At 38.6% G+C, this 27,145-nt stretch overlaps 1 protein-coding gene across 1 annotated transcript in view; it reads left to right on the top strand.

Annotated features, from left to right (window-relative positions):
- NAV3 (neuron navigator 3) overlaps nt 1-27,145 on the top strand; it is a 250,158-nt gene that overhangs the window by 117,126 nt on the left and 105,887 nt on the right. The window contains exons 8-10 of the mRNA XM_053943168.1: nt 3,844-4,879; nt 12,501-12,616; nt 25,806-25,914. Of these exons, the coding sequence (XP_053799143.1) occupies nt 3,844-4,879; nt 12,501-12,616; nt 25,806-25,914 (1,261 nt within the window). The remainder of the gene's footprint in view (nt 1-3,843; nt 4,880-12,500; nt 12,617-25,805; nt 25,915-27,145) is intronic.

Genomic DNA, 27,145 nt, shown 5'->3' with positions numbered 1-27,145 from the left:
CCACTGTTTTTTCAGTTGTTTCTGGTGGTGGTCTCCTCTTGTGCTGATAAGGGGTAGCTACTTTATCATGGACAGCTAGAAAGGGAGAGTTGAACAAGCTGAATTCTTTTAATCTCACTAGATAACCTCCCATTCCTTCAAACATTCTTACAGCAACCCCTTGCAACTTTTCCATTGTCTACTAACCTTTTTTATTGTGACTAGCTAAAAATGGATAATCTGGACACCTGCCTGCTACAGAATATTTAGATTATCATAATTTTGCTGCAGTGGAGGAGCTGTTGTTAAGAGATTGTCTTCTCCAGCAGCACAGAACACAGTAAAGGTCACATACGGATGAGAAGACAAAGGAGGTTGATTATGTACTGGGCCCAAGTTCAACTCTTCACATGTCCTTTATTTGTTCAACAAACTATGAAAAGTGGATTTGAAAATTTCTATTTGATCATCATGGTCTTGCTGGGTTATGACAGAAGTTTCTCTTTTTGTATTAAACATCTGAGGCTGTTGTGTTTCTGCTGTACTTTTACAGTGGAGGTTGAGCTCTGAAGCACTGAGTGCTCAAGCAGAATGCAAAACTCTTTTTACCAGAAGCTGACTATGTATCTCAGAAATAAGGGATTAAGCCCGAAACAGAAGACTGACTTCTTATGAAATTTAGTTTACAGAAATAAGAAATCCTTTTCATAGGTTGGGTTCTCAAAATCACCACAAGATGGAGACAGGTGTCACGTAATGAGCAGCTAAAGCCAAGCCCAACTGAACACACAGAAAGCAGTTAATTGTGTGCAACTTCAAGTAATGCATTTGTGCTGGAGCTCAGGGGGGAATAGATCTTTTAATTCCACATCTTTAAACATACAAACAGGTTGCCAATATTTCTTGAGAGCATGCAATTCACATTCCTTGTAGAAATATTAAGGAGGCCCTTTAAATTGCAGATTAATGACAAGCTAAAATTCTCTGTAATTTTTTTGTTGCTGTTTATGATTTCTGACATAGGGATCAAATAAATACCAGTGGGTCCAGGAACCTGTATTTTTTTGCTATATATGTAGCAGAGCAAGCTGCTGATGAAACAGTCAGTACTCTGCTTTTTACATTTTTACCCTCAATGAGTTCAATATTATACAGCTGGAAATATGGCGAGGCAGGAATTCTTTTTAATCAGAATACCTTTTCTTTTTTTCCTTTTTCTGTTTTTTTGTAGTAAAACTAATAGCCTGAAGCCATAAATATGTATCATAACTAATACAACAAAATGTAGTGTCATCTCACTGTTGCAGATTGTTACATGTATTCTGCATTAGCTTTGTTCTTCTGCAAAACTCTTGGTATAGCTTAAGAACCCAATCCCCCTGTGTATTTAGTGCAAGGCAAAATATGTGCAAGTGCACACCCACTTTGGAGCTATCAGCCCTCTGGCTGATTCCTGGTATAAATTAAGAAAGCCTGAGGGCTGCAGTAATTTCCAACAGCTGTGGTTGGCCCCAGGCTCTCTTACAGTATCTGAGGCTCACTAGATGAGAACAGGGGCCCAGCCATAATTCCTGCCTTGGTCCCAAGGGTCCAGCTATGCAGCTGCCCACCAAAGGTACTCCATGGTGCAAGCTGGAGCCCAAGAAATGTGCTGTAACTTTGTCTGTCACAAAAAAGACTCTGAAGCAAGCTTTAGTTAAAAGTTTTCTTGCTTAGAACAGGACTTGGCAGAGCTTCTTGAAACCTTTTGTGAAGGTGGAATGAGCTCATTTACAGGAGAATGTGTCAGGTTGGAAGGGACCACACTGGGTCATCTGGTCCAACCCCCCTGCTCAAGCAGGGTCATCTCACCACACACTGAACATGGGTCCATCCAGATGGTTTTTCAGTATTTCCAGTGAGGGAGACTTCATAACCTCTCTGGGCGATCTATTCCAGTTCTCAGTCACCCACACAGTAAAGGAGTTCTTCCACATATTTGAGTGGAACTTCATGTGCATCAGGGTCTTCCTGTTGTCTCTTACCCAATTGCTGGCACCACTGAGAAAAGCCTGACTTGACACTCTCCATCTAGATACCTGTATACATTGATGAGGTCCCCTTTCAATCATCTTCTCTGGAGTCTGAATAAGCCCAACTCTCCCAGCCTATACTTGAAGGAGAGGTGCTCTGGTCCCTTCATCATCTTTGTCACCCATGTAGTGCTGTGGCATTTGCATACCAGGCCAAGGAGCATACAAAAAAACACTGGGCAGATGGAATTATCTAGCATCTGTTAAGGTGGAGGTGATTTGCTTAGTGGAACTAGTTGCTAATAGAGTTAAGCAAGTAAAAAATTTCTGTGTTGTCATGTTACTTTTGTTCAGATTTTTAAAAATATTTTTCAACTAGAACTCCTTAATGCTATTCAGAGCAGTAAATTTTGCTGTTTTCATTCTCTTTGTTAAAGGAAAAACAGCTTCACTGTCAGCATTCTCAAAATTCTGCCTTTCCTGAATGTATCAGCAGCCTTCAGACTTCCAGATGGGTAGTTGAATCTTTACTTGAGGTTTAGGGCTGAGACTGCAAAAATGAAAGCAATGCATAACTTCATACTCTGTGCTGAAAGGGCAACTGCCCTCAGCATTTTCATGTATGATATTATTCAGACAGGGGGACCCCAAGGTATGACATACTATGTGTATATGCAAAGCATCAAACACTTTTTTTGTCATTACACAGACTATATTTGCATTACATGTTTCATGGGGGTTTTGTAGTACAGAATTCAATATACTATAGACCAGTTTGCATCTAATTTCCCAACAGCCCCAATACTGAATGGCACAGCAAGATACATCCACTAAAAGAACATATGTTAGCTGCTGAAATAGCTGTGTACCACATGATTTGATTGCTATTACCACTTAATTTCTCTGGTGTTTCAGAGTGATGGTGTTTATATACTCACATATGTTTTGGGAATCTGAACTTCATACCCTTAACCCTTTCATGCTTTGGTCTGTTTCAGTTAATAAGGCTAGATGACAAAAATCACAGCTATTAATTGGCATAGTTTGATTATTGCAGAAGGAGCCTTGTTCTCATTAATTCTGAAGATCCACTAAAGTTCCTGGATGATGCAAATGTAGTGAATGTGCCAGAGCCTTCTATGCCAACCTGAGTTCAGAGCCAAACCAACTATCATTTCTGTACCCACGCAGATGATGTATCATTATAACTTTCAAGTACTGACACTGGTGAAATTGTTGATAAAATTTTTTACTACCTATGAAAGTGTACTGGGATAAGTTCCTGAAGTGAGCTGCTAAATATTGTTAACAGTACTTAAAACCAAGAAATGTATTACCATCAGCCTTTTTTGCGTTTATGACTATTGATTTTATACATTTAATTTCAGTATTACTAAGTCCTTCTCCTCTCACCCAATACCTTAGCTTTCTAGCACATATTTTTCTTTTGCTAAACATCAGACCCCTCTTTGTCCAGTTTTGTTTTCTTCCATAATTGTAGCATCCTTTTTTTTCTTCTTCAGTGTTTTGTTATGAACAAGTGATTGGAAAAATAAAAGATGAAAATATTAAAAAATAAAATCTTAACTTGGAAGGCTTGATTCACATAATGAAATTGTTGTAACGAAGATGTTTCTGAGGCTTTCTTGGACTTGTGGAAGTATCAAACACCATGATAATGGAGGAAAGAAAGGCGTATTCTATTAGCATCCTTCATGTTCTATGCACATATAAATGATGTTTATTTTAGATCACATGTAGATGTGTTTTAAATGCCAGGGAATATGATATCACCCTCAAGCAGGAGATGGGAGACTAACTATACCACTATGGTTTTTTTCTGTTTTTTAAGCAGATTCACCAAAAGGCCCTCACCCCTCTTCAGGCATGAATGGAAATGTGCAGCATCCCACCAGCACTGGGCAGCAGCAGGTCTCTGCCATACCCTCTCCAAGTGCCAGCAAGCCTTGGCGCAGCAAATCCATGAATGTCAAACACAGCGCAACCTCTACCATGCTGTCTGTGAAGCAGCCCAGTCCCGCAACCTCCCCTACTCCAGCTTCAGATAGGCTCAAGCCACCTTCTGAAGGTGTGAAGCCCCCTTCATCTGGACAAAAATCTATGCTGGAAAAATTCAAACTGGTTAATGCTAGGACTGCTCTGAGACCTCCTTTGTCACTGAGCTCAGGACCCAGTGACAGTGGGAGAGAGGAAGACAACTTTTCTGAGTATGGTGAAATGGATGTCTTAAGTGGTGGGGTGAATAGTGGCAGCTCCACAAGCAGCAGTCCCAAAGTATCACCCAAGTTAGCCCCTCCAAAAGCTGGCAGCAAAAATCTCAGCAATAAAAAGTCTTTGCTACAGCCAAAGGACAAAGAGGAAAAGAACAGGGACAAAAACAAAGTTTGCACTGAGAAAGCAGTCAAGGAAGAGAAGGATCAAGTCATTGAATCATCTACAAAGAAGAGCTCAAAAATTGCAAGCTTAATCCCAAAGGGAAGCAAGACAACAGCAGCCAAGAAAGAAAGTTTAATATCATCTTCTAGTGGGATCCCAAAACCTGGATCAAAGGTGCCAACAGCAAAGCAGAGTACTTCCTCCGCAGGTACAGGGAGTAAGGAGGTTGAAAAACTGAGGACTACAAAAGGAAACCAGTCCCAGTCAACACCAAAATCTCAGTTTAGTGAGAAGGCTTCTCTTTCCTCTGGTGTTGCTTCTTCTGAAGGGAAAGAACCAAGTGCTGCTCTCCCCCCAGGATCTTCTGTTGGTCTGTCAGCCTCGATGGCTGCAGGCAGTGGCCAAGGCACAGGAAATGGTGTAGTCCAGCTTCCTCAGCAACAGCAATACAGTCACCCCAACACTGCCACAGTAGCTCCTTTCATTTACAGGTAAGATCCTGGAGAAAATTGGGGTTTGTGCTACCATTTAGGAAAGAGAGCTAAAATGGATAAAATAATGGTGGATCATTCTGTTTTCCCCCAGTTTCTGTCACAGCATCATGCCACTGTTTTCCTAATATTATTTTTAATTAGTCTTACTGTATGAAAAATTTCTTACAAGAACTCTGAGTCTTTACCTTGTACAAAAGCAATCCACTGCAAATATTTGCTATTTAATATTCAGAGTGCTTTGATTAGAAATACAGATCATGTGATACATCCTCTGTACTGCCTTTGAAAGGTCACAGCTGAGTCAGGTTTCTAGTGTGAATGTTCTAGTGTGAATGTTCTTGTTTGCATTCTAAAAACCTCATCATCTATTTGCTGATATCCAATAATATTTGCTTAGAATTCACCATTCTTTTAAAAGATCATAAAATAAACTCCTGATGTTTTCAGAATGTGTAATAGTACTGGTGGATATTTGAAGAAAAAACATTTACAAACTTCTACAAGTATTCAAAAATATTTCAACAGTTTGTGTAGACAGAAAAGGTTGCTGTTTGCAGTTCTTTTCCTGTTTAGTTTTCTACATGAAATATGTGTAGATGCAGGCAGTTAATTTTTACAGGCAATAGTAACTCTTCAGAGAGCCAAGGCTCTGGAAAAGAAGAATGAACAGTTGAATGTATCAACATTTCTCTGAAGTTATTTTGCTATATGATAGATCAGTTGAAGAGAAGCTGGACAATTCATTATTGTACAACACAGAAGACAGAAAAAGTGTAGAAAGATTGACAGCCTGTTTTGAATAATGTTTTCAGTTGTCAGATGTTGGAGGGTTTTAGCTACGGTTGTGGATAAATTTGACATCTGATAAAATGACAAATACATTGTTAAGCAAAATATACTGCCAGTGTTTGTTAGTGACTAGTACTCTGGATAATCTTGGCTAAAGATTAAAGAGTTGATGAAGTAGGCTCTGAGGAAGTATATATATCATTACGCACAACTAAACATAGCTTCAAAACCAATCTGGATGACTGATAAATTCAGAAAATTATATGGGAGGAAGAAAAGGCTCAGTATGGGTTATATTTATTCTAATATGCAGTGGAGCCTCTGGAGTTTCAATTATATGTATTGCTGGACGCACTTAATATGCATGTGACAATCTGGAGTAACCTCAGTGTTACAGAGGATTTCTACTGTGGTACATGGGACAGCCTACATATGTGTTAGGGTGCATATACAAGGAGAGAGAAAAAGGAGTTATTCTTTGCCTTCAGATGTATGTGCTGCTCAATGGCTATTTTACTACATTCATTGCATGATGGAGATGTCTTAGTTTTGTTTTAAGCTTTGCCTTGAAGCAGTATTCAATTTCAATATTTTGAATATTTAAGGGTGATAGAAGCATGCATCTTTCAGTAATATTTCTTATTAATAATTGTCTCTTTGCTTCAAACAAACAGCAAAGGAGTATTTGAAGTTGAATCTCATATGAAAGTAAAATTCTCAGAGCCAGTGTCTGATCTCAAAATGCCGTAAACTCAGAATAAAAGACTGACTTTGATGAGGTTGCTTCAATATGTATCTCTCAAACTGAGTGCAGAATCTGACTAAGAAATACACAGTAACTAAATTCCTTTAAAATCTTGAGGGCTTTGTAATACCGCACAATGATTTAATAGAAAAATATAAATATAACTAAGGATAAAATATCCAAATTTTCAAAGTTGGCATATATATTTCTGTGGATATATGCTAAGTGGAAATTAGCAAGAGCTGGGGTACTCCACTTATATTTTTTGTTCTTCAGCATAATTGTTTTCAAAGCAGTCACCACCATTAATACACAGAATTTTCAGGTGTGGTTTCTAACAGCTTTATATAAGTTAGTAAACAATGATTACCATTTAGACTAACAGGGTTTTTTTTCTCAGCTACAAGGAATATCTAGGCTCTGTGAGTTTGTACTTTAGTCCTTGTAAAAAAATTCAATAAAATTTAGTAAAAGTACAGAGTTAGCCAGAGTTCTTTACAAGTATATTACAGAATCTTATAATATACTTGTGTCATCTATTTAGACCATTAGCACAAGCATAAGTAAGCTAGTGCTTTCTTGATTTGTTGATGATACCTGCAGATACCATGTATTTTGAAATATTTTTTTGTTAACCAAGAGCCTATTACTGTAGATTTGTGAGAAAAATGAGGTATTCCAAGGAGTTTTTTTGAGACTGCCATGTATTTTCCTTAAGTAAGTAATGCAAACCTATAATAGTTATTAATAGTCATGTTTTCAAGAAGTCTGTATTTTTATTAATGAACTGTTTTAGTGGAAGGTTCTTAAGTGGGATATTGCACTATTCAGCTTTGCAGTCTTGGTGCTTTGCCCTTCTGATATCACATGGTATTTTTATTCCTCTTAAACACCTGATGTCAAAATTCATATGGGATTATAATTTCTCTTCAAAGATTAGCAGCAACAGTCAGAGTTGCATTTGAGATTATCTAAATGAGTAAAATTTCAATTCCTCCATTCTGCCAGAAGGTGATTCTTTATTTTCAAATGTGGCTGTGAATATATTATTTACAGTCCCTTATGTGTCCCCTCTGAAGTTGACTGCAGGGTCCAACTGATGTAAGACTGAAGAAGATGTAATTTATTTGCAAGAAAGCTTGATAAGACAGATACAGTAGGAAGGTATAAGAGACTGTAGAATTGTTTGCACCAGATACTACTTAAAATTACACATTTTTCTACTTATACAGAATTGTAGGAGACTGGAAATTGTACCATTTTCCCAAGTCCCTGAAACTTGTATTGAAATTTGACTTAAAATTTAGCTGTCTTCCTAGTAGCGCTTAAATTTCAAACGGAGAAGAGTAACACAAAAGTTTAGTACTTACTAGGCTACAGTGCAAATGGGAGGAAAAAACTACATTGACAAAAAAAAAAAAAAAAAAAAAAGTCCTGCTGAATTTCAGTAGGAGAACATTGGGTTGTAACTGGATGCATGTACTGCACTTCAGCTTTATTTTATTAACCCCTCCAGTAACCACTGTAGGGGCTTAGTAAGTCTCTTTCCCAAGGCTGAGATACAGAATCTAAAGCTTTCAAATCCCAGGGCCTGTATTGCTCAGGAATTGCTTACTGCCCAAAATGCTGAAAGTATAGAAATTGCTGCAGAGAATTAGCTGACCACTCATCATCCCGAGCTGCACTTCTATGTTGTGCATTGCTTAAATTTCCATTTTTCAACTAAGTTTTAGTTTGATAATAGCAACATCTGGAAGATGTTTCAGCAGTGTCTGAATTGCACTCTCGAAGAGACACTCTTTCAGTGCTGAACTACAAATAACAGTTTGGAACTTCATTTGTCCCTGCAGAGTAACAAACTGGTAACTTCGGCTACTTGAATATGTTGGTGTAGAGAAGATGTTGCCAGACACTTCTCTGAAATGCAGGGTGAAAGGATAAGAGGTAACAGATGCAAGTTACAGCAGTGGAGGTGCTGATTGAAGGTTAAAAAATACGGGTTTAGTTTGAGGGCGGTGAAAAACTTTGTGCAGGCTGTGGAGTGAAGTTGTGGAATCTCTGTCTTGGGCATGTCCAGGATCCAACAAATCAAGGCTCTGAGCAACTTAATGTGACCAGACCCTCTTTAAGAATGTCATTGGACCAGATGGCACCTAGAGGATCTTTCTGATCTCAATTACTTCATGATTCTGTAAGGACTAAAGTGTTCAATAGATAGGACAGAAAAAGGATATATTGGTGTAATAAATAAACATGTTACTGATTACTGAAACTTTGTTCCCAACTCCATTACTACATGGTGATTAACACAATTGTTTTTCTAGGCCATGGTTTCAAGGGTGAGCAGGAGGTTCAGAGCAGTGACAGAGGGGAAGGAGGATATATCTGGTTTTATCTCTGGAAGTACAGTGACATTGAATTCCAGATGCCTATTCAGGATGTTTTTGTACAGGCTTAGGGAAAAAATTATACTACTCTTCAAGGATCCTGCAACCATAACATGTGCAGGGTTTTTTTAAAGCCATATTGATGTCCATTTTTAATGACCAGAAGCTACTTCTGTGTCACTGACACTCCACTTCTGTGGAGTTGAAACTAAGTTTCAACTTAGAAAAAAACATTCTGTCAGTTAATTGTGTTGCTAATAATAGATTATGCTGCTGAACGTACTTTCTTCAATAAAGTGAAGATTCAAAGTCATACTACAGTACTTTATTGATTCCTGCTATTTACATTGCTGCTGTGAAAATAAAGCAACAGTCACTACCTAAGTTTTGCAGTCATAGGTAGTGCTAAAGATTGCCACTCACCAGTTTTAATTGTAACAAATACATGGTCTTCAGACACATCCTCCCATTTTTCCATGATAGATTTTCAAGTAATTGTGCAAGAAAAGTTTCCATTGTGGAGGTGTTAGTTTAAGAGATGGGAAGAAGTGAAGAAATCATTATAAACACATATTTGATTAATTCAGTTCTTTGACTAAAAAAGGTGTTTTCCTTCTCTTTGATTGCTCTTTTTAAATATGTGAGGAATAATCCCATTCCCTTCCTTCTCTTTTGTGAGGCTAAACCAAATCAACTCTTTCTGGTTTTGTGTTTGTTGTTTTTTGGTTCTGTTTTTTTTTTTTTAGAAGGGTTTCTTCTCCCCCACGAGCATCCTAGTAGCCCTTCCTTGCACCTGTTCCCAATTTAACTTACAATTCTTGAACAAGGGTGATCAAACTGCTCATATTGCAGACGTGGTCCTGCCAGTCTGTTACACTGACAGTGATACACATTCAAGACAGCTGCATCTCAGAGAGCTGTTGGAAAAATGCCATCATATTAATCTGATATCTTTTGGAATGTCAACTAAAAAGCAAACAAATCTTTGATGTTATCTGTGTTTATTTAAGGTTGGCTATTTCGTTAGAGACAGCCAAGTGCTTAGAGACCACTTATTAAGTAGTGCTTCAAATTCTGTTCTTAATTACCCCGTACAGGCTCATTTTAATCAGAATGAATAAGCTTGTGCAGGTCTGACTGAAAGAAGGATTTGTCCCATTAAGTGAGTTTGATACTCTTACAAATAGGTAGCATGTAACTCTGTGGGTTGGGGATAAATGTATTCTTTGATTGCCATGATTAAAATATGAACAAATTGTCCTGTTTTCATGAAGGTTGCCTAAATTAACCTCCACTGTAGATGTACAGCACTGGAAGAAATATCACTGGGCTGGCTTTGACTAAACTGAAATTCTTTTCCCTTTTCTTGATATCAAGAGACATGCAAGAATTTAATTATTTTTAAGGCAGTGGTCTGTGAATAGGTAGAGGATAGAGGATCATTCATTTAGGCCAGTGTGCAAGGTTAATGAGAAGGATCACTTAATTTGCTGCTTACTTGCTTCAGGCTTAATCTGTGCTGCAGTCCTGCAGCAATCACTTGAGTCCTTCATAGGATTAATACATCTCACTGAAAGACATTAAAGCCTGAAGTACACAAGACAAACCTCACAATTTCATTTCCCATTTTCTTAAAAATTAGAAGAGGCATTTATATTCTTGGTCCAATGTATCACAACCCACAAGGGGCCCACAGCAATGCAACTTGAAGTTTTAGGTACCCAGTGTGTACCTGGGCCTCCTTGTTCCCCAAGAACCCCAAAATCCTACATAATTTTACTTGGAAATCTTCCACCCCTAGTCTAGTCTTTCACCATTCTCAGTGTTTCTGGGCTAAGCTCAACTCCAGAGAAAATCAGGGCCTTGGCCATCCTGCATGAAAAGGCAGGACTGGTGTGTAAGTGCTGGCAGCCAGCAGCCCCCTGGAGACCTTGTAGAAAAAGAGCTATTTGTGAGAGACCTGTTCCCTGTTCCCTCCCTGCAGTATCTCCATCGCAGCTGCCCAAGGGCTGGTGCTTTCTAGTCCATCTGTACCACAACCTGTTGTCTCAAGTAAGCAGAACTTAGGTTGCTGCAAAATTCATAGTCCTCCATGAGATTTCTGTTGTTTCCTCAGACAATTAAAATTTTAATGATTCAAAGTCCTTTGGGAAAGCAAGTGGGACTATGGAGTTTCAGAGTGTGTTCACTGCAGAGGGATAGAGTGATCTCTCTTTTTACTTAAGAGTCTGTCCTCTCAAGCATAAAATGTAAAACTACACTCAAGGTTGGCAGGACATAGTTAACCTTGCAACATGAGCTGAGCTTGTGTCTCCAGTAGTGTGTGACATACAAAAACCAAAAATAGTTTTTTATAGAGCAGTTGTCTGTTTCCAGCATCTCAAAAGTACAGAAATTGATAAGAAAACAGTGCATCTGATCAGGCATAATTTACGTTTCTGTTTCTGAGTTTCAATGGATTCTAATCAATGGATTCCACCATTTCAGTACTTGTGCTGCTCTTTGTGCAGATATCTGTTTCCTCATCTATTGTTACGAATTGCTGAACAAATTCATTCAGTAAATGTAAAGAAAATATTAACTGGAAATTTATGTCATAAAATAAGTTGCTATAAAATTATTTTGAGAGATGTCACTTTTTAAATGAGTTTTGTTTATAAAATACAGATACATTACACAGTTAAATATTTCTCTTTTAGGTTTGGTCATTGTAAACACTTTATGGTGAATTTTGAAAATTGAACTATAAATGTCACACTTTAAAATTAGGATATAAATATTTCACTAGTCTTTTAATAAATCAGAAGAGTGACTGCTATTCATGTCAGAAAAGCTGGAAGAGCTTCAGAGCTTAAGCTCTAAGTGAAGATCTTTTAAAATTTCATTTCAAGAAGTGGCTAATATATCTTTACATGTGTTCTTTTACTGCATACATGGTAGTACATGTTGCTTTTTGATGACATCATAGTTCAGCAGTTCCAGGATAAAGTAGATTCTACAGCTATTCCATAAGAAGAGGCAATAAGTGTGTGAGATATTTTTTTTTATAATCAGTGTGCTCATGTATTTCTTGCTATTTACTTTCATATAGCAGAAAGTAACTGTATTCAATTAGGGGTCCCCATTATAATTTATCATTGATATTCACAGAAACATACCCTCAAAGAAAATATGAGCTATTTGTTAGAAAGTTAATTGAAAACTTGTATTATCCCATTCCCCAGTGTTTTATAAGGGGCATTATCAAAAGAAGCTGCACAACACAGATTTAAATATGTGGGCCAAATTTCCATCCAGCCTTCCATAAGCTTTTTCCCACATGGCCTTTCTCATTTAATATTTCATCAATTACAAGTTTTTATTTCCTTTATGTATGTGCAGGGATGTGACTTAACCAATATTAATGGATTCTGACAAGATCTGGTTGACAAATCCTTCAGAAAAAAAGTAAGGAAAAAAAAAAGGCTTAAAATTTCACAGAATTAACTGCAAGTTGTTTCTGCAGAGAGAGAGAGAGAAAGCCTAGTTACTTGTATATTTGTGTGGCTGGACTTTAAACTAGCATAATAAGAATGTGACAAAAATTAATATTTTCACCCTATAGTGATATGATTCTAGATGGAGCTGCAAGTAGCACTTTTTTCCATGAACACATGAATGACAGATAATAATAATCAATCTTCTTGCTTGATTTCAGAACTCTTTCAGAAAATGACAGTACCTCTTTACCACCTGCTGACTCCTGTACTAGTCCTACTAAAACGGATTTGTCGTTTAGTAAGACTGCCAAACAGTGCCTAGAAGAGATATCTGGTGAGTAACAATGAGTCAGCAGAAGACTGTGAGCTTCTTTATTTACATCTGTTTCTTACAGGCACCTTTGTGGTGGGTTGAAATAATACTTCTGACCTCCAATCATGAGGGGTATTAAATACACAGAAAATTTAGGTCATGCATATTTAGTGCTTCAAATCCACTGTTATCTATTTGAACTAGTTCCTTCTGTTCAAATGCCCTCTTCATCATTTTGCAGAAACGGGGTTTTGACAATCTAGGGTTTCAAGTAATTGTTATCTCATTTAATCATACTGAATGTTCCAAGAGGAGCAGTGGAAAGTCGACTTCAGAAAGTTTAACACTCTCATTTAATAACATCAAATTAAATCATAACATCAGATCTGAGTCATAAATTACATAATACACATGTTCCTTTTAATAATGAATCTGTATTCTGAAAACAAGCAAGTCCTTACTATTGTACCTGACCTGTAAGCTGCTGCTAGAGCTAAGCTGCTAAAGTTTGTGTTGCAAGGAATTCCTTGTAAACGTGGATTAAAGTCCTTACTAGGTTACAAAGCTGAAGGTATGGGGTATTTGAGTCATATTGGAATAATTCCTTTGAAGTCAGCAGAACCATGCTGAGTTACATCAGCACTGGGTCTGGCCATGACTCTGCCTATCCACGCAAAAAGCAAAGGGTGCTACACCTCACTTTCTCATCAGGACTGAATTGCGCTGCAGGGTTGTGTACAAAGGAACTCTTTGCAAGAGCTGTTACTTGGGGGGTTAAGGGTTTATTTTTGCTGTTGCTTTGTTTTGTTTTTCATTAGCATCCTTAATCTTATAATTTTACAGAAATTAAAGGTGATACCCTATCTCACTGGCTTTACCTATAGTTTTGCCCTTTTACCAAAAATTTTCAACATTTAAATGGATTTGTAATGAGTCTTGGTTCTTCTCACACAAGATATAACTCATTTAAAGCACTAATTTGACACATCAGCCTAAAATTATCTCTCCACAAGAAGGGAAATCAGATGCCCAAGATTTATGGGGACTGTCTTGACATTTAGCTGACTCCTACTGAAATAGGTTTTGTCCTGGTTTGTCTCAGTCCCTTTGGAAATTTTCTGATATCCTTTATTTGCACAGCCAGCTTCTGTGATAAATATGTCACTCTGAAACATGGTGTAATGTTCTTTGGAGGTGATGCATACCTGTTAAAATATAAAAGCGTTTTTAATTACTCCAGAAATTGGACTCCTTGGTCTAATACATATAAAGAGTTTAACTGAAACACCACAGATCAAGAGATGCTTCAAGGAATCATCCAGAGATACTGGAAAAACCCCAAACAATTCAATACCTGCTGAAATGATCAAACAGAATATCATGTCTGATGACCTTTCACTGTTCTGAACAGAAACTAAACACATCAAAAAGAAGAAAATGACAGAAAGAAAACTAGATACCAGAGATGCTCCTAGTCTGATTATTTAGACTCTGGCATTAGCTGTTGATTGGTATAACAGGCTGTAAAGCAGAACCACTGGGAAAATGTGGTCAGTGATTTGTTGTGTGAATAGGGAAACAGAGGTGTGTCACTCGTATTTAACTGTTAGCAGCAAAGGAATAAATGGATCAAGTACTATATTTGCGGAACAATTAATTTTCTGTGTGGATGATCTCATGTGATAGTTGCTCAGAGGAGTGTTCTATGATGGATTAGCTATGAGAAAGGGAGTTAAAGGGAATTATGAGAAAGGACAGTTAAATTCTTTTACTTAAGAGCATCTTTATTCTGATATGATAAAAGGATTACACCAGTAGTAGCAAAGAGATAGGCAAGGTTAATTTCCATGGTCTGGTCATTTATTTTCAGGGTATTAAGCAATGAATATCCAGTTTCTTTCATTTTGATATTACCTTTTTCCTGAAATTGTCAACTGTTGCTGTGGGTGGACATCATATTTATATTATCTTGATCTCATTTTGAAACTCAGTAGCCACCACACTAGCACAATATGTTTGTAAACAGTAAGGATCAGTAAGGATAATGCAAAAGAGTGAACATCTGTGGAAATCACTAAACAGCTTGGAGGAGTGTGTTCATATAGTGCTGTCTCACCTGTATTGTGTTTCTGCTTCATCCATCATTATTATTTTTAAAGTGCCAAATATTTAGAACTAAGGCTGCCATCCTCAGGACTAGAATATTTTAGCCAATATTGTTGTATAAACTGGTTCTCTACTTTCTAAATATTTACACATTCCTGTTTGTTATTGCTTCTTGGCTGAAGATTACTGCTTCCATAACCAGCCAAGCTGTTCATGTAGAACTCCTAATCCACTTCAAAGCAATATCAGCCAATTGAACCTAAACTAATGCTTTAAGCATGTCTACTTCAAGACTTCTCCATAATAAAGACAAAAGTTGGATGCAGAAATAATACTCTTGAAATTATTTAGGAGTGGTTGGCCAGGCACCATTCTCCTAGTGTAATTCAGGAACCAAGCCCAAGTTAATTTCCTTGCTGTAGTGGTGAAAAGTCATGTCTCTGCTTTCTGTGTCCAGCAAGGTAGTTCACATCCCTTTGTCTAAACAGTGGTGATGGGAAAGAAGAAAGTAAAGCAAGAATCTCTAGAGGGAGTTTTCAGTTCTCTTCTGCTCTGTCTTCCTCCTCCAAGGGAGCTGGTTACATTTATAGCCTCTCCTGTCTTCCAACTCAGAGCTGGTGAAAGGTAGAGTCAGAGCTCAAGCCATGTGTTTGCTGTCCACTGCTTTGCAAATGATTACTTCGTTTTACCTGCACAGCCATGAGAAGAGAGTAGTGCTAGAAGGCAAGGGAGGTGGGGAGGCTGGTGTAGGCATGGACTCAGAAGTGTGGCTTGTGGTTGTCCTGATAAAATTGGGCAACCTCTATATTTTTATCTTGTCACCAGTAATCTGCTGCTTTTGGTGAATATATACGTGGCTTATGCCTAAAGCCAGTTCTGCATCTTGGAAGAGGTACTGTAAATACGTTACTTTGTCTCTGGAGGGAATTTGTTCTAGATGTGATCTGCAAACTTTTTCCTACTTTTTTTTCCCCTTTGAATATTCCACAGCTCAGCCAGAGCAGCCCCAAGTGTTTCCACAGTGCACATGCAGATCAGCACTAGAATAGACCTAGAGCAGTTTTTAGTCTTCCTGCACACCTTGAATCCCCTCTGTGTGCACAGCTCCAGTGATACATGCACTCCCACTGAATGAGCCCTGTTTATAGGCATGAGACACCTGAGGAGTAGTTCTGGTGTGTTCTGGTGTGGTAGGCTTGTTGCTCCTGTGGCACCCAGGTGTGCAGACCTCTGTCCGAGAAATCCCAGACAGAATCTGAGTGCCCTAAATAAGGAACAATTCTGCATTCAAGTATGAACACAATTTTTTGAATGTACTTTATGTACCTTTTGCCTCAACAAGACTACTCAGTATCTATCCACTCAGTTTCTACAAAACTGGAATATATCTTTATAAACAGGATTATAAAATGATAATGACAATAAAGGCTAATAAAGTAATCCAGGTTGGTTGTTGTTATTCATGATATGTCTGGGAACAAGTTGTTCAGACTTTCTTACCAACTATTTCTTCTTAAAGTAGCTGTGATATTTATCACCTTCTGCATCAGGCTTATTAGAGAAGGATGTCAGCAAGTTAATTAGTTAATAATCCTTCATAAACTGTACATGTCAGTAAACTAGAAAGTATTATTTTATGAAATTAGTGATAGCATTTGGCTTTCACAAGTGCTGGCATGTTCTAAGAGCATAATGCAAAGTATTCGATTAAGTAATTATTCATGAATCTATAAATATTGACTAATTATTTGAAATCTGATGGATGAAGCAGAAATGAAACAGTACTTTCAAAAGTTATAGGCCTATCTCAATGGCAGGATTAGCATAAAAACATTCAAATTTAAATATTTTATGTTTATTGTGCTTAATTTTTTGTTCTCTGAAAGAAACAATTAATACATGCAGGAATCATTTACATTTTTTTCAAGTAAGTTTAACTGAAGAGATTCATAATATCTTCATAGATTCATAATCTCTTCATGGATTTCCATATCTATTACATAATTCATTTGTAGGATTCTAAACCATCCACTGAGACTTCAAAGAAAGTCTTATCTGACAGCAAAATTTGCCCAAATATTATTAGTTCTTGAAATAATTTTTATAATTCCTTTTATGAAGGAGACAGTAAAAATAAAGTAGTATGTTACACTGACTGTGATGAATTGGGGAAGTTCCCTAAGATGTTCTTGATGTAAACATATTCCTGCTTGGTGGGTGGAGAACACACTGAATTGCAAGGTAATTGGGGAATAATGCTGTCATGATGTTTGCTCTCCTCTAGTCTCCTATGCTTTCTTCTTACCGTAGAAAAATGTATTTTTTGGTTGCTATATCTAAACATTTTAAAATGGAGAGCTGAGCTTTAGAAAGTTCTTTTTCAGGAAATAAACCTAAGAACTTTCCACATTACATTTTTATGTTTTCGCAAGTGACACTCTGCAGAGAGATCTGGTAAAGTACGAGGATAAATTCAGTGTTGTTTCTACTGAGTACTTGGTCTAAGATAATTAAGTATCCATTATATATGGGGATGATCACAATGGCCTGTCAAGCAAGTGAGGCAATGGGATTAATAGGAGAAAAGTTCTTATAACTTCATAATTTTATAAAGAGATGTAGTAAAATGTCTGTACACAGGAAGGCTGAATGAAGGTTGTGTGATTAGCCTCAGTACCTCTGTATAACAGCATTGGACTCACTGTGTTTTCAATGTATTTCAAAATGGGGCAGATAAACGCTGCAGCTGCCAGCTACACAGCTCTTACACAGTCCAGGTATCATTCCCTTTTCAGTATGATGGTCTGTGACCTGTGTGCTGCTGAAGCTGGGCTGCAATGAACAGCTCAGCTGGTACAAGTAACATGTCAGCAGAGACACTGAGGCCCACTGGGTTGCCCAGGATGCAGCTGTGCCACTACCAGAGACCCGTCCAGCCTGGAGGGGTGTGGCACCTCTGGACAGCACCGTATGTGAGGTTTGGTGTGGCTCACTGGGTGAACATTTTTCATCCTGTAATTTTTTCTGCTCCCAGCTAGAAAGAGTACTGACTATGCCTGTCCAATTCTGGCAGGCTTGTACCTGCTGTCTCATGTTGGAGCTGAGCAGACGTGCACTGCTTTCCTAGCAGAGCAGTGCTGAGCACTAGGGGTGTGCCCTGCCCACAAGAGTTCCTGAGACCAGCTGCAGCTCTGCAGTGCACACTGCTGCGTGTGACCACACGCGCTGGAAGCCTGGATGGAGGCAGAGCAGGTCCCCATCTGCCTACAGCTTACTATGGAGACAAGTCACTGCCTGCAGCTGTTGGGGCATGAAAGGGCAGGTGGGGAAGCTATTAATGGATTTGAAGTATCAGGGAGAGATTCAGACTTGCTCTTTATGGTAGGAAAAGAGCCTGTTCTCTTGATTCCAAGACAATCACCAAGAGAACTTTGGCATCACAGAGCCAAATCACAGAATCACGGTCTGATTTGGTTTGGAAGGGACCCAGAAGGATCATCAAGTCCAGCTCTTGTGAATGGCCCACACAGGGATTGGATCCATGACCTTGCACTGTGCTCTGGCCAACTGAGTTAAAAATCATTAGCCTTCCTGTTAATTCAAAACATAGCAATGAAGAATACTGTGCCAATTTGAGTATAAATTTAGGATATAAAACCAATTAATGCAAAAAGAGTGAGACTACCCTTCTTTTTTGAAATTCTCTATTGTCAATACCTCCCTGTTAGGACTTTCTAACAACCACCGCTTAATCAGGCATATTGGACAGGCTAGGACAGCCACATTGCACTGTCAGTGCACACCAGCACAGGAGTGTGCAGATGGTGCTGGAACTCTGTGACAACACCGGCACCACACCAGCTCTGAGACACCATTGGCATCCACACCACACCTGCTCTGCTGCAGGTGGGCACCAGCACATTCGTAAAACCCTTCCGAGAGCCCATGTGTCACTGCAGCTGGCAGACCCTGGAGTAAACACAGCAGTCTTATCTTTTGTTTGCATGCTGAAAAAGTGATAGGTGTTTAAATATTTGGGACAGTTTTGTACTCGTGCAGACAGACCATTTCTCTTGTATTCTCTTTGACTGTATGTTCTAGCTGGGGATGGGAGTGGTACCTCTTCTTGATGTGGAACATGTCTTTCTTGGAATTCGTCAGTGCTTTAATATTCAAAGCCACCATTAGTTTAGACTACTGATTGTTTTTTTCTGAGTTATTCTGTGTTTCTGAGAGTTATCTAGGAAGAAATGTACCTTTCCTTTGAAATTTCCAAGAATTTTCCCCTGTGTATCTTCAAAAACTCTAAACTGAACCAGTGAAAGACAAGAAATACACACTGAGGCTTCTGTTAACATCCGTTTATTCATACAGGAAATCTGTGAACAGCTTGTGATTCTTAGGGTGGCATTTTTAAAGGTTATTTTTCTGTCAAGGTTTCTCAGGTAGAAACTTGAAATGAGCACATTTTCACACCGACAAAAGCATTTTATTTTTATACACCAATTTTATTATTTGTAGATTTCTAGATAATGTTTTCTGAAATTAATTTTCCCTAGATAAAAAAGTTTGTATCTAAAAATTTATAATTAAATTCAGGTATTTCTTTGTCCATCTGTCCATTATTTCTGGGACTAATATATTTTTCTTTGTGAGAAAAGTCATACATTTTACCATGTCTTCTTTCTCTCTGGATAATGAATTTTAAAATAGCATTCAAAATTGCTGAACTTAGTTCAGACACAATACCAATTTGCTTTATAAAAAAAAAAAAAATTACTCCTCCATTTATAGGTTTTCTTCAGAATATTGTGAAACAATGATTTTTTACAGATTTTATAATTCTGTACTAGCCTCTGAATCTCACAGAGGTGCAAACAGGGTAGTTTTCTAAGGAGAAAGAAATAAAATATTTCCTTTTATAAATCATTTTACCAGACAAATACTGTTGTGTTCCATGTCTTATGATACTAAATTACATTTTTTTTATTTAGAGCAGAAATTGCAGGACTGAAGGTCTTTTTGCAAGTCTGCTTTTAGCTACCTGCATAGGGAGTAACAGTGATAAGGAAGAAATAGTTTTTCATCCTTACCTTTCAGGGAGAAAAATAGGATTTGACTATGAGCTAGATCTGTTACTGTAGCATCCCATTCAGGTGAAGCTGTGTCTTGAAACCTGTGGCACTGTAAACGGGGCAGAGGCTTCTGTGTCTCCAGTTTAATTCACCAGGATGTTTGCTGCCATGGCAGCCAGCAGCATTCACTGCAGTAGCAGAGAAGAGTCATATATCTGGGAATGCAGGTTGAATACTAAAATGTAAGGAGGCTTGTGCTTCAGTGGTTAATTTTGGCTCTTTATTGAGCTCTGATGTGGAGGCTGTACTTGCAGTTCTGTGTCAGCCCATCTAAAGTGAAGAGCTGTGCACTAGGATCAGTCATGAGCTGGTGAGAGGGAGGGGAAAATCCGAGACAGTACTTGTGCCTACTTTGGATTTCAGAAGGCAGCAGCTGTAGAAAGAGATGCAGGCCCACTGCTCCGATGAGACTGGTGATTGGATGGAGAGGGGAAAACACAGTTGGCTTTTGGGATTACTTCTGTGCTGGAGCAGAGTGTTTGATCAACTCTCTTCTGCTTGAGAGAAACCTAAGTGAAAATGACTGTAAGTACTGCAGATTAATGTGACGGCTGCGAAGTGGCTTAGCAGAGACAGCAGTGTAATTTTAAAGAAGATGACTGTGCCTGTCTAGTCCCTTACAGTACGTAGAGTGCATGTGTGAGCTGTGCTTTCACTGGGAGTGCAAGTATGTGCTACCTGGGGTGTGCAGTGTGCGGTGGTGCAGGGAGGACTGCCCGCACCTTTCAGGGGAATTGAGCTGCTGTCCATCTCATATGGAAAACATGAAATCTAACTGAGGTGAAGCCCCAGCCGGAAAGATGCAGCGATCTGCTGAATTGTCAGTGTTTAAAGGCACGGAGGTTAGAAGAGGGTGTGTTCATCTTCAGAAGCAGAAGTCTCTAACCAATCTCACGCTCATCAGTGAAGGGGAGAAGAGGCGATACTCATACAGGGACAACTGGTTTGGAAACGCCTCCAAGTCTAGCCAGAGTTACCAACAGCAGCGCACAGAAGCTGGGTGCAGAGGCTCCCTGTCCAAGGCATTCTCGCAGTCAGTGCACTCTCTCTGCCACTCCAGCTTCACCACAACCCAAGCATTTCAGGGGATACCACCTGCTGGAAGCAGAACATCCAGGAAGTCAGGAGACCGCTGTACAGGTGAAGGCTTTCAGACTGACAATGAGGAGAGCAAAAAATCCGATGATGAAAATGCATCCTGCGCATCCCATTTCCCCAGCAGGACCTGGGCAGAGGAGGAGGAGGGGTGCTTGCGTGAAGGGACTGCACATCTGGATGAAGATGTCATAATAACAATGCTGGGTGACCTAGAGCAGGTCCTTTACACTGATATTTTAGGTAAGTTAACTTTGGCTTGACATCAGGGAGAGCAGGAGGAGACCCGAGTGTTAGCACATATCTGCGCAGAGCAGATTTTTGGTCTTGACAGTGATTTCCCAAGACAGAACTGGGTTTATTTGCAGTAGTATGCTAAAATAGGGCCCAGCCATTTCTTCTTTGCTTACTATGACCTCTTAAGACTGTGTGAAATGAAGACAAATGTCTAAATTGCTTGTGATGGGTGCAGGGGCAGCAGCAGCCTGTGAATAACTGAACATAGTTCACTTAGCTTTTTGAAAAACAAGGTGAAATATTTAAGTGCTGTTAGCTTATAGTTAAATAAATCTATTTTAATGACATTTTTTCTCATTAATATGAAACTTGTATCTTGAATCCACGTTTTGCGTGGGACAAAACATGTCTCGGCCTTCCTACAAACTGACCCTCCAGTATTTCTTCCTCCTTCTCTAGTCTCCCTGCAGATAACTGCTCCCCTGCATGTGGAATTGTGGGTGACAGGGTTTCAGTTCAGCTTAAATAGCCACTTTTGTTATATCTGTGCACGCCAGTGAGTATTTGAAGTCCACAGCCATAGGTGCTTCAAAGGCTTCTGTGTTACTTTTCATCTCTCAGCCCTTTAAGAGTGCTCAAAGTGTTCATTTCCAAAGCTTTGTTCTTCAGTCATTTAAATGGTTGAAGTATCTGCTTGCTTTACGAAGGTTATATGCCATGTGTCTAGCCTGGAGCTTCTTGCTGGTAGATATGTTAGTCCTGATTGTGTTTAAACATTAAGGACAACATTTTTGCTGTGTATGTAGTGTAAAAAGCTGTTATCTCCAAACAAGAAAGAAATAAGAATTATCTTTATATGCATACCTTTTATTATTAGACTGTACCAGTAGGTTAAAAGGGCTTCTGATAGAGATCAAAAGCTTGCTAGCACAGGAGAATGAGCTTTAACCTGCCTCTGCTCCTCTTCAGCTGTTTGTCACTGACAAATCCCTGCTCTCTTGTAAGCCTCAGTTTCCCTGCTTGCAGGGTAAAACTGGTGCTTTCCTTTCTGAATTGATTTAATATCTCATAGTGGACAATTCTCTGGGGTAATGTTTATTATTTGTAAATCCTTTCATGCAAATCAGACAATTGATGGAATTGTTACTCTCCCATTTGCTTTGGGCTGTGATTACATGTACAGAAAACCAGAAATTATTGTGAACAGTATTATTGAATGTGAAATTATTAGGGAGCTTCAGAAATGTGAATGTAAAAGTCTGACCTGAGTATCTAGTGGTTTCTGTAAAATGTCTATTTTGATTTCCTGTAAATGTATCTCACACAGTGTAAGAAATCAATGTATTTCCCAGAAATTTACTGAGGGAATAATGATTAGCTGTTCATAGGCAAAAAATTTGGGGACAATATTTTAGAAAATTCATGTTTAATATAAATGATGAAGCTACAAATGATTGGAAAAAAATGGCCTTTCTTGTAAGAGGAACAGAATTTTGACAGAAAGTTTCAGGTTACCCTAGTTGTAGTCTTATCGCAGTCTCCCCATGTGTAAAACAGAATGGTTTTTTCTTAGTGTACAAACCAGAATCACTTGAGATAACAAGACCAGGAGCTTTTCTGATATGTTAGAGTCTGCAAATATGGCTAGACTCTATGATGACAGTGTGCCATATTATAAGAAACAAGGTACCCAGAAGAGTCTGGGATCCCTTTGAACCCAGTCCTCATTCAATAAGCACCACAGTGTCTCCACTAGCAGGCACGGTGTAGCTAGTTTTCAGAAAAATTAACATATTCATCATCCCTATGGTCCTCTTTAGAGAAGGAGGCTTGATGGGGATGGGGAGTCAGTGCTGTCATGAAAACATAAGATCTTGTACTCAGTACCGAAAATTTCTTCGCTGTCAACTGTTTATACTCTCTGACTTGTTCATCCATGTTACGGCAGGATTCCAGTGACATTTAGGGAATGATGGAAAGAAAAAATAATTATTCCTTTCAAATCACTCTAGCGGTTAGTTTGAGATTTTTTTAAATAGTACTATGTAGTATTTTAATATAAGTAAACTTCAGTTTTAACTTTTTTTTCATGAAAATTGGTGGAAATTATCTGCTGTGTCACTGAGAGATCAAAAGAGATTAGATCTCAAGCTTTTCACTTCTGCAGGATAGAATAACAGCAATTTTATGGTGTAATTTGTCTGAAAGCGAAGTGTTCTTCACTGTGAAAATATATTTTGGCAGCTTGCCACATATGTACCTTTTTATTTAATGTACTGCAATTATACCTCAAGGCTTTGTTATGCCATTTACTGTGCAATACATATTAAAAAAGACAGCTGCTGTCACTTTTCCTGGAAGAATTTGCAATGTTAACATGCAGCAAAGGACAACTGACAAGGATAAACAAGGAAGGAAAAGGGCAACGTCACTGTAAAATATGAATTGTATTCAGTTACTCAAATAAATACAAAGGTAAAGTATTGCTTTGCCTTTAATTTTCCATGCACAGACCCCAGAATTTGTCTTTCTGTGTAAATAGAACATTTTCTTATACCAACAAGCTATTCTTTTCCCTCTGGTTCAAGGCAGGGCAGGTAACATTTCCTGGATCTTCTCTATATAGGTATTATGGCAGGAATATAATGTGCCCCTGGAAGTCAATTGGAATGCATATGGCAGAGCAGGGAAAGCAAAGGGCAGTGATTGAGGAACTGAGTGCACCACAGACAACTGGCTGGAGGCAGGCATGGACAGTGTGCCTGGAAATTGTCTGGGCTTTAAAAAGGATTTACAGGATGTAAATGTCTTCCGCTTAGCCTGGCCATGAGCCCTTTTGCCTCACAGGAATCTCCAGGGTGTTACAGAAACTTCTGCTAAGAGTTGGTGGGATCCATTGATTGCCAGTGCTTTAGCAAACACATCTAGCACAGTTGTTAGTGTGTTAGAAACACAGGAACAGTTGTAACTAATTTCAGTGACTGCAGACATTTGCCTCTTGCAAGACGCTATGTGTAAAAATGTACACAGGTAGTTTATTTTATGAAACTAAATACTGTGAACAGACGTAGCCTTGGGGTGTGGCTTGAGAAGAGAGTTTGGCAGCAGTGCAGGGCCTGTATCCTCACTTTTTTTTTCCATCCTGCCCAGGTGTTGATCCTGCTGTCAGTTCCATGGTGCCAAACCAGACATTTATAGACATTAGCATCATTAAAGCACTGAAGAATTTTTTGTGAGTCATGAAATAGGCAAACATAATTTTCCAAAGGACTGTTTGGCTGCAGCAAAGAGGACAGAAGACACAACCAGGGCAGGATAGATGGGAAAACCTCAGAATGGCATTGCTGTGAAAGCTGGTTTGACATTAGGCCACAACTGCAGGTTATGTTGGCTAGTTCAATGCATCGTTTGCCTGTTGAGGAGGAATTAAAGTTTATATAGAATTTATATGAAATAATTTATTTCCATTTAATGTCAGAAGTTGAGATTTTTCTTAGCAGCCTGCATACTGTTTGGGCAATAGGACCTGACTATAGGTCAGTGAGGTCTGTCTGTGAGGTATGATGTGATTGATAGAGTCAAAAAGGAATTATTTGCACTTCAAGTTCAGCATTTTACATTTAACTCTAATACTGATGTTTCTTGCCAGCCTTCTAACAAGCAACAGATACAGGACATGATCAGAAATAAAACACTAGCCTTGAACAAATCGGAGATTTTTGTCATAGAATTTCTTTTGAAATTCTCTTGTTGTTCAAAAGTAAAATGAATTAAACTTCCTTGATCTACGAATTTCCTAGAAAACCTGCATTTCTGTTTCTTTGTTTATGACCACTGGAGGCTTCTTTGAGGTTTATGATGTTTCTCTTTTGTAACATATCATATATAACTTCTCTCCTTTTTTAAATTTATTTTTAATTGTATGAAGTAAATATTGTTCTGGATGTTCCAGGTGAAGTTCTGAAAGCCTCATTATCTGAGATATGAGACTAGCTTTTCACAATGGATCCTGAAGGCTGTTGAAACCTCTAATTGTATAAATGATGAGTGTGCTTACAGTGTTCAGATTTGTATCCCAAGCAGCGTATTTTATTTTATCCCGTATGAAGAATAATGTCCCTCTTCAGGAAAGCATTACAGTACAGGAAAGATGCTTTATTAAGTGCCTTACTTAAGAAGTATTTTGAAATAGCCTGTGGTAATGTTAAGTGAATGCTGAAGAGTTGTTCTAAGAGTCATCCTAGTTTTTTCTGGAATGACAGATCACAGATTTACTGTAGCTTTTTTTCCTACTGAGTTATGTAAAATGTCAAGGACTAAAAAGGGACTTTATAATATATCAAGTGGTCTGGGGTTGCATCATGCCTTGATTACAGAGGATAAAAATTCCAACAGTGTAAATCAGAGTTTCATTAATAGATTTGGGCCTTAACAGGGATACTTTGGTAGGTTTTTTTACATACCACATGTTATTTAGAAGCATATATGTTTCATATATGTTTATGAAAGGATGAAGTTTTATTTTTTAAAATTAAGATATTTACCATCATATTTGTGCATTCTCAGCTGGATACATATGTGCACTTTATTCAACCTTATAAACTCACATGCTGAAGTGTATGCTGGTTTTCTTGCAGGAGAAGACCCTGAAACAAGAAGAATGAGAACTGTCAAGAATATTGCAGACCTGAGACAGAATTTGGAAGAAACCATGTCCAGCCTAAGAGGGACCCAGATAAGCCACAGGTATACTGGTTTTGTGTAGACTATTGAAAATATGGACCATGGGAGAGTATTACTAATTGCTGAATGAATGAGAGGCTTGCAAGGGAAAATTATCTATGACACTAAACTGCCTTAGCAACTTAAATATGACTTTAATATACTATACTGTCAAAGTGTCCTATACCATCATTCATAAAGACAATTGTTTCATACACATTTATTTAGAAGCTGATAGAATTTATTTAGGTAATTTTATAAGTAGATGTTGGGGATGAGATCAAATGCAAGGAAAAATCTAAATGTAAAAAATAAATATGTCAGCAGTGAGAAAAAGACACACTGATGCATTGTTACAGTTTTGAGCTCTCCAGGTGTTTTTTTCCTCTCCTTCCCTTTTCTTCCCACATGAGCTCCCTTTTAATTTTGTTACAGATAAACCACCACCACCTGATTGGTGTCTGGGGTCTCTGCTAATTTTGTAACACACAAAACATGTCTCAAGTATTCCATGGACGTGATTATTTTCAATCACACTAAGTCACGCACTTGTTTGGTGGATTTTCCACCAAAATAGTTTTCCCATAGCACCTCACATGCACAGATTAATAAAACCTCTAGGGTCAATATTCTCTTGTTCTAATCTTGGTTAAGATACTGGGTGTTTGGCACCATTCCCACAAGTAGAGGTTATAGAATTATGGAACCATAAAATTGTTTCATTTGGAAAAGACCTATAAGATCACCAAGTCCAACCATTAGCTCAGCACTGCCAAGTCCACCAATAAAGCCTGTCCCAAAGTGTCGCATCTACAAGTCTTGTAGATACTTCCAGTAATGGCGACTCCACCTCTTCCCTGGACAGCCAGTTCCAGTGTTGGTCAACCGTACCCATGAAGAAACTTTTCCTCATATCTACTGTAAACCTCCCCTGTTACAACTTGAGGCCATTTCCTCTTGTCATATCACTCGTTATCTAGGGGAAGAGGCCAGTCCCTTTCTGACTGCAACCTCCTTTCAGGCATTTCTAGAGTGGTAAGGTCTCCCCTTAACCTCCTTTTGTCCAGGCCACTCCCTCAGCCGCTCCTCATCAGACTTGTGCTCCAGACTCTTCACCAGCTCCGTTGCCCTTCTCTGGACACACTCCAGCACCTCAGTGTCTTTCTTGCACTGAGGAGCCCATAACTGGACACAGGATTTGATGTGTGGCCTCACCAGTGCCAAGTAGAGGTGGATAAAAATTTCCCTGCTCCTG

The sequence above is a fragment of the Vidua chalybeata genome, chromosome 5 (assembly GCF_026979565.1).
Source record: "Vidua chalybeata isolate OUT-0048 chromosome 5, bVidCha1 merged haplotype, whole genome shotgun sequence".
Taxonomy (NCBI): domain Eukaryota; kingdom Metazoa; phylum Chordata; class Aves; order Passeriformes; family Viduidae; genus Vidua; species Vidua chalybeata.
Note: the sequence above shows the minus strand (reverse complement) of the source record. Positions and strands in the feature narration are given on the sequence as shown.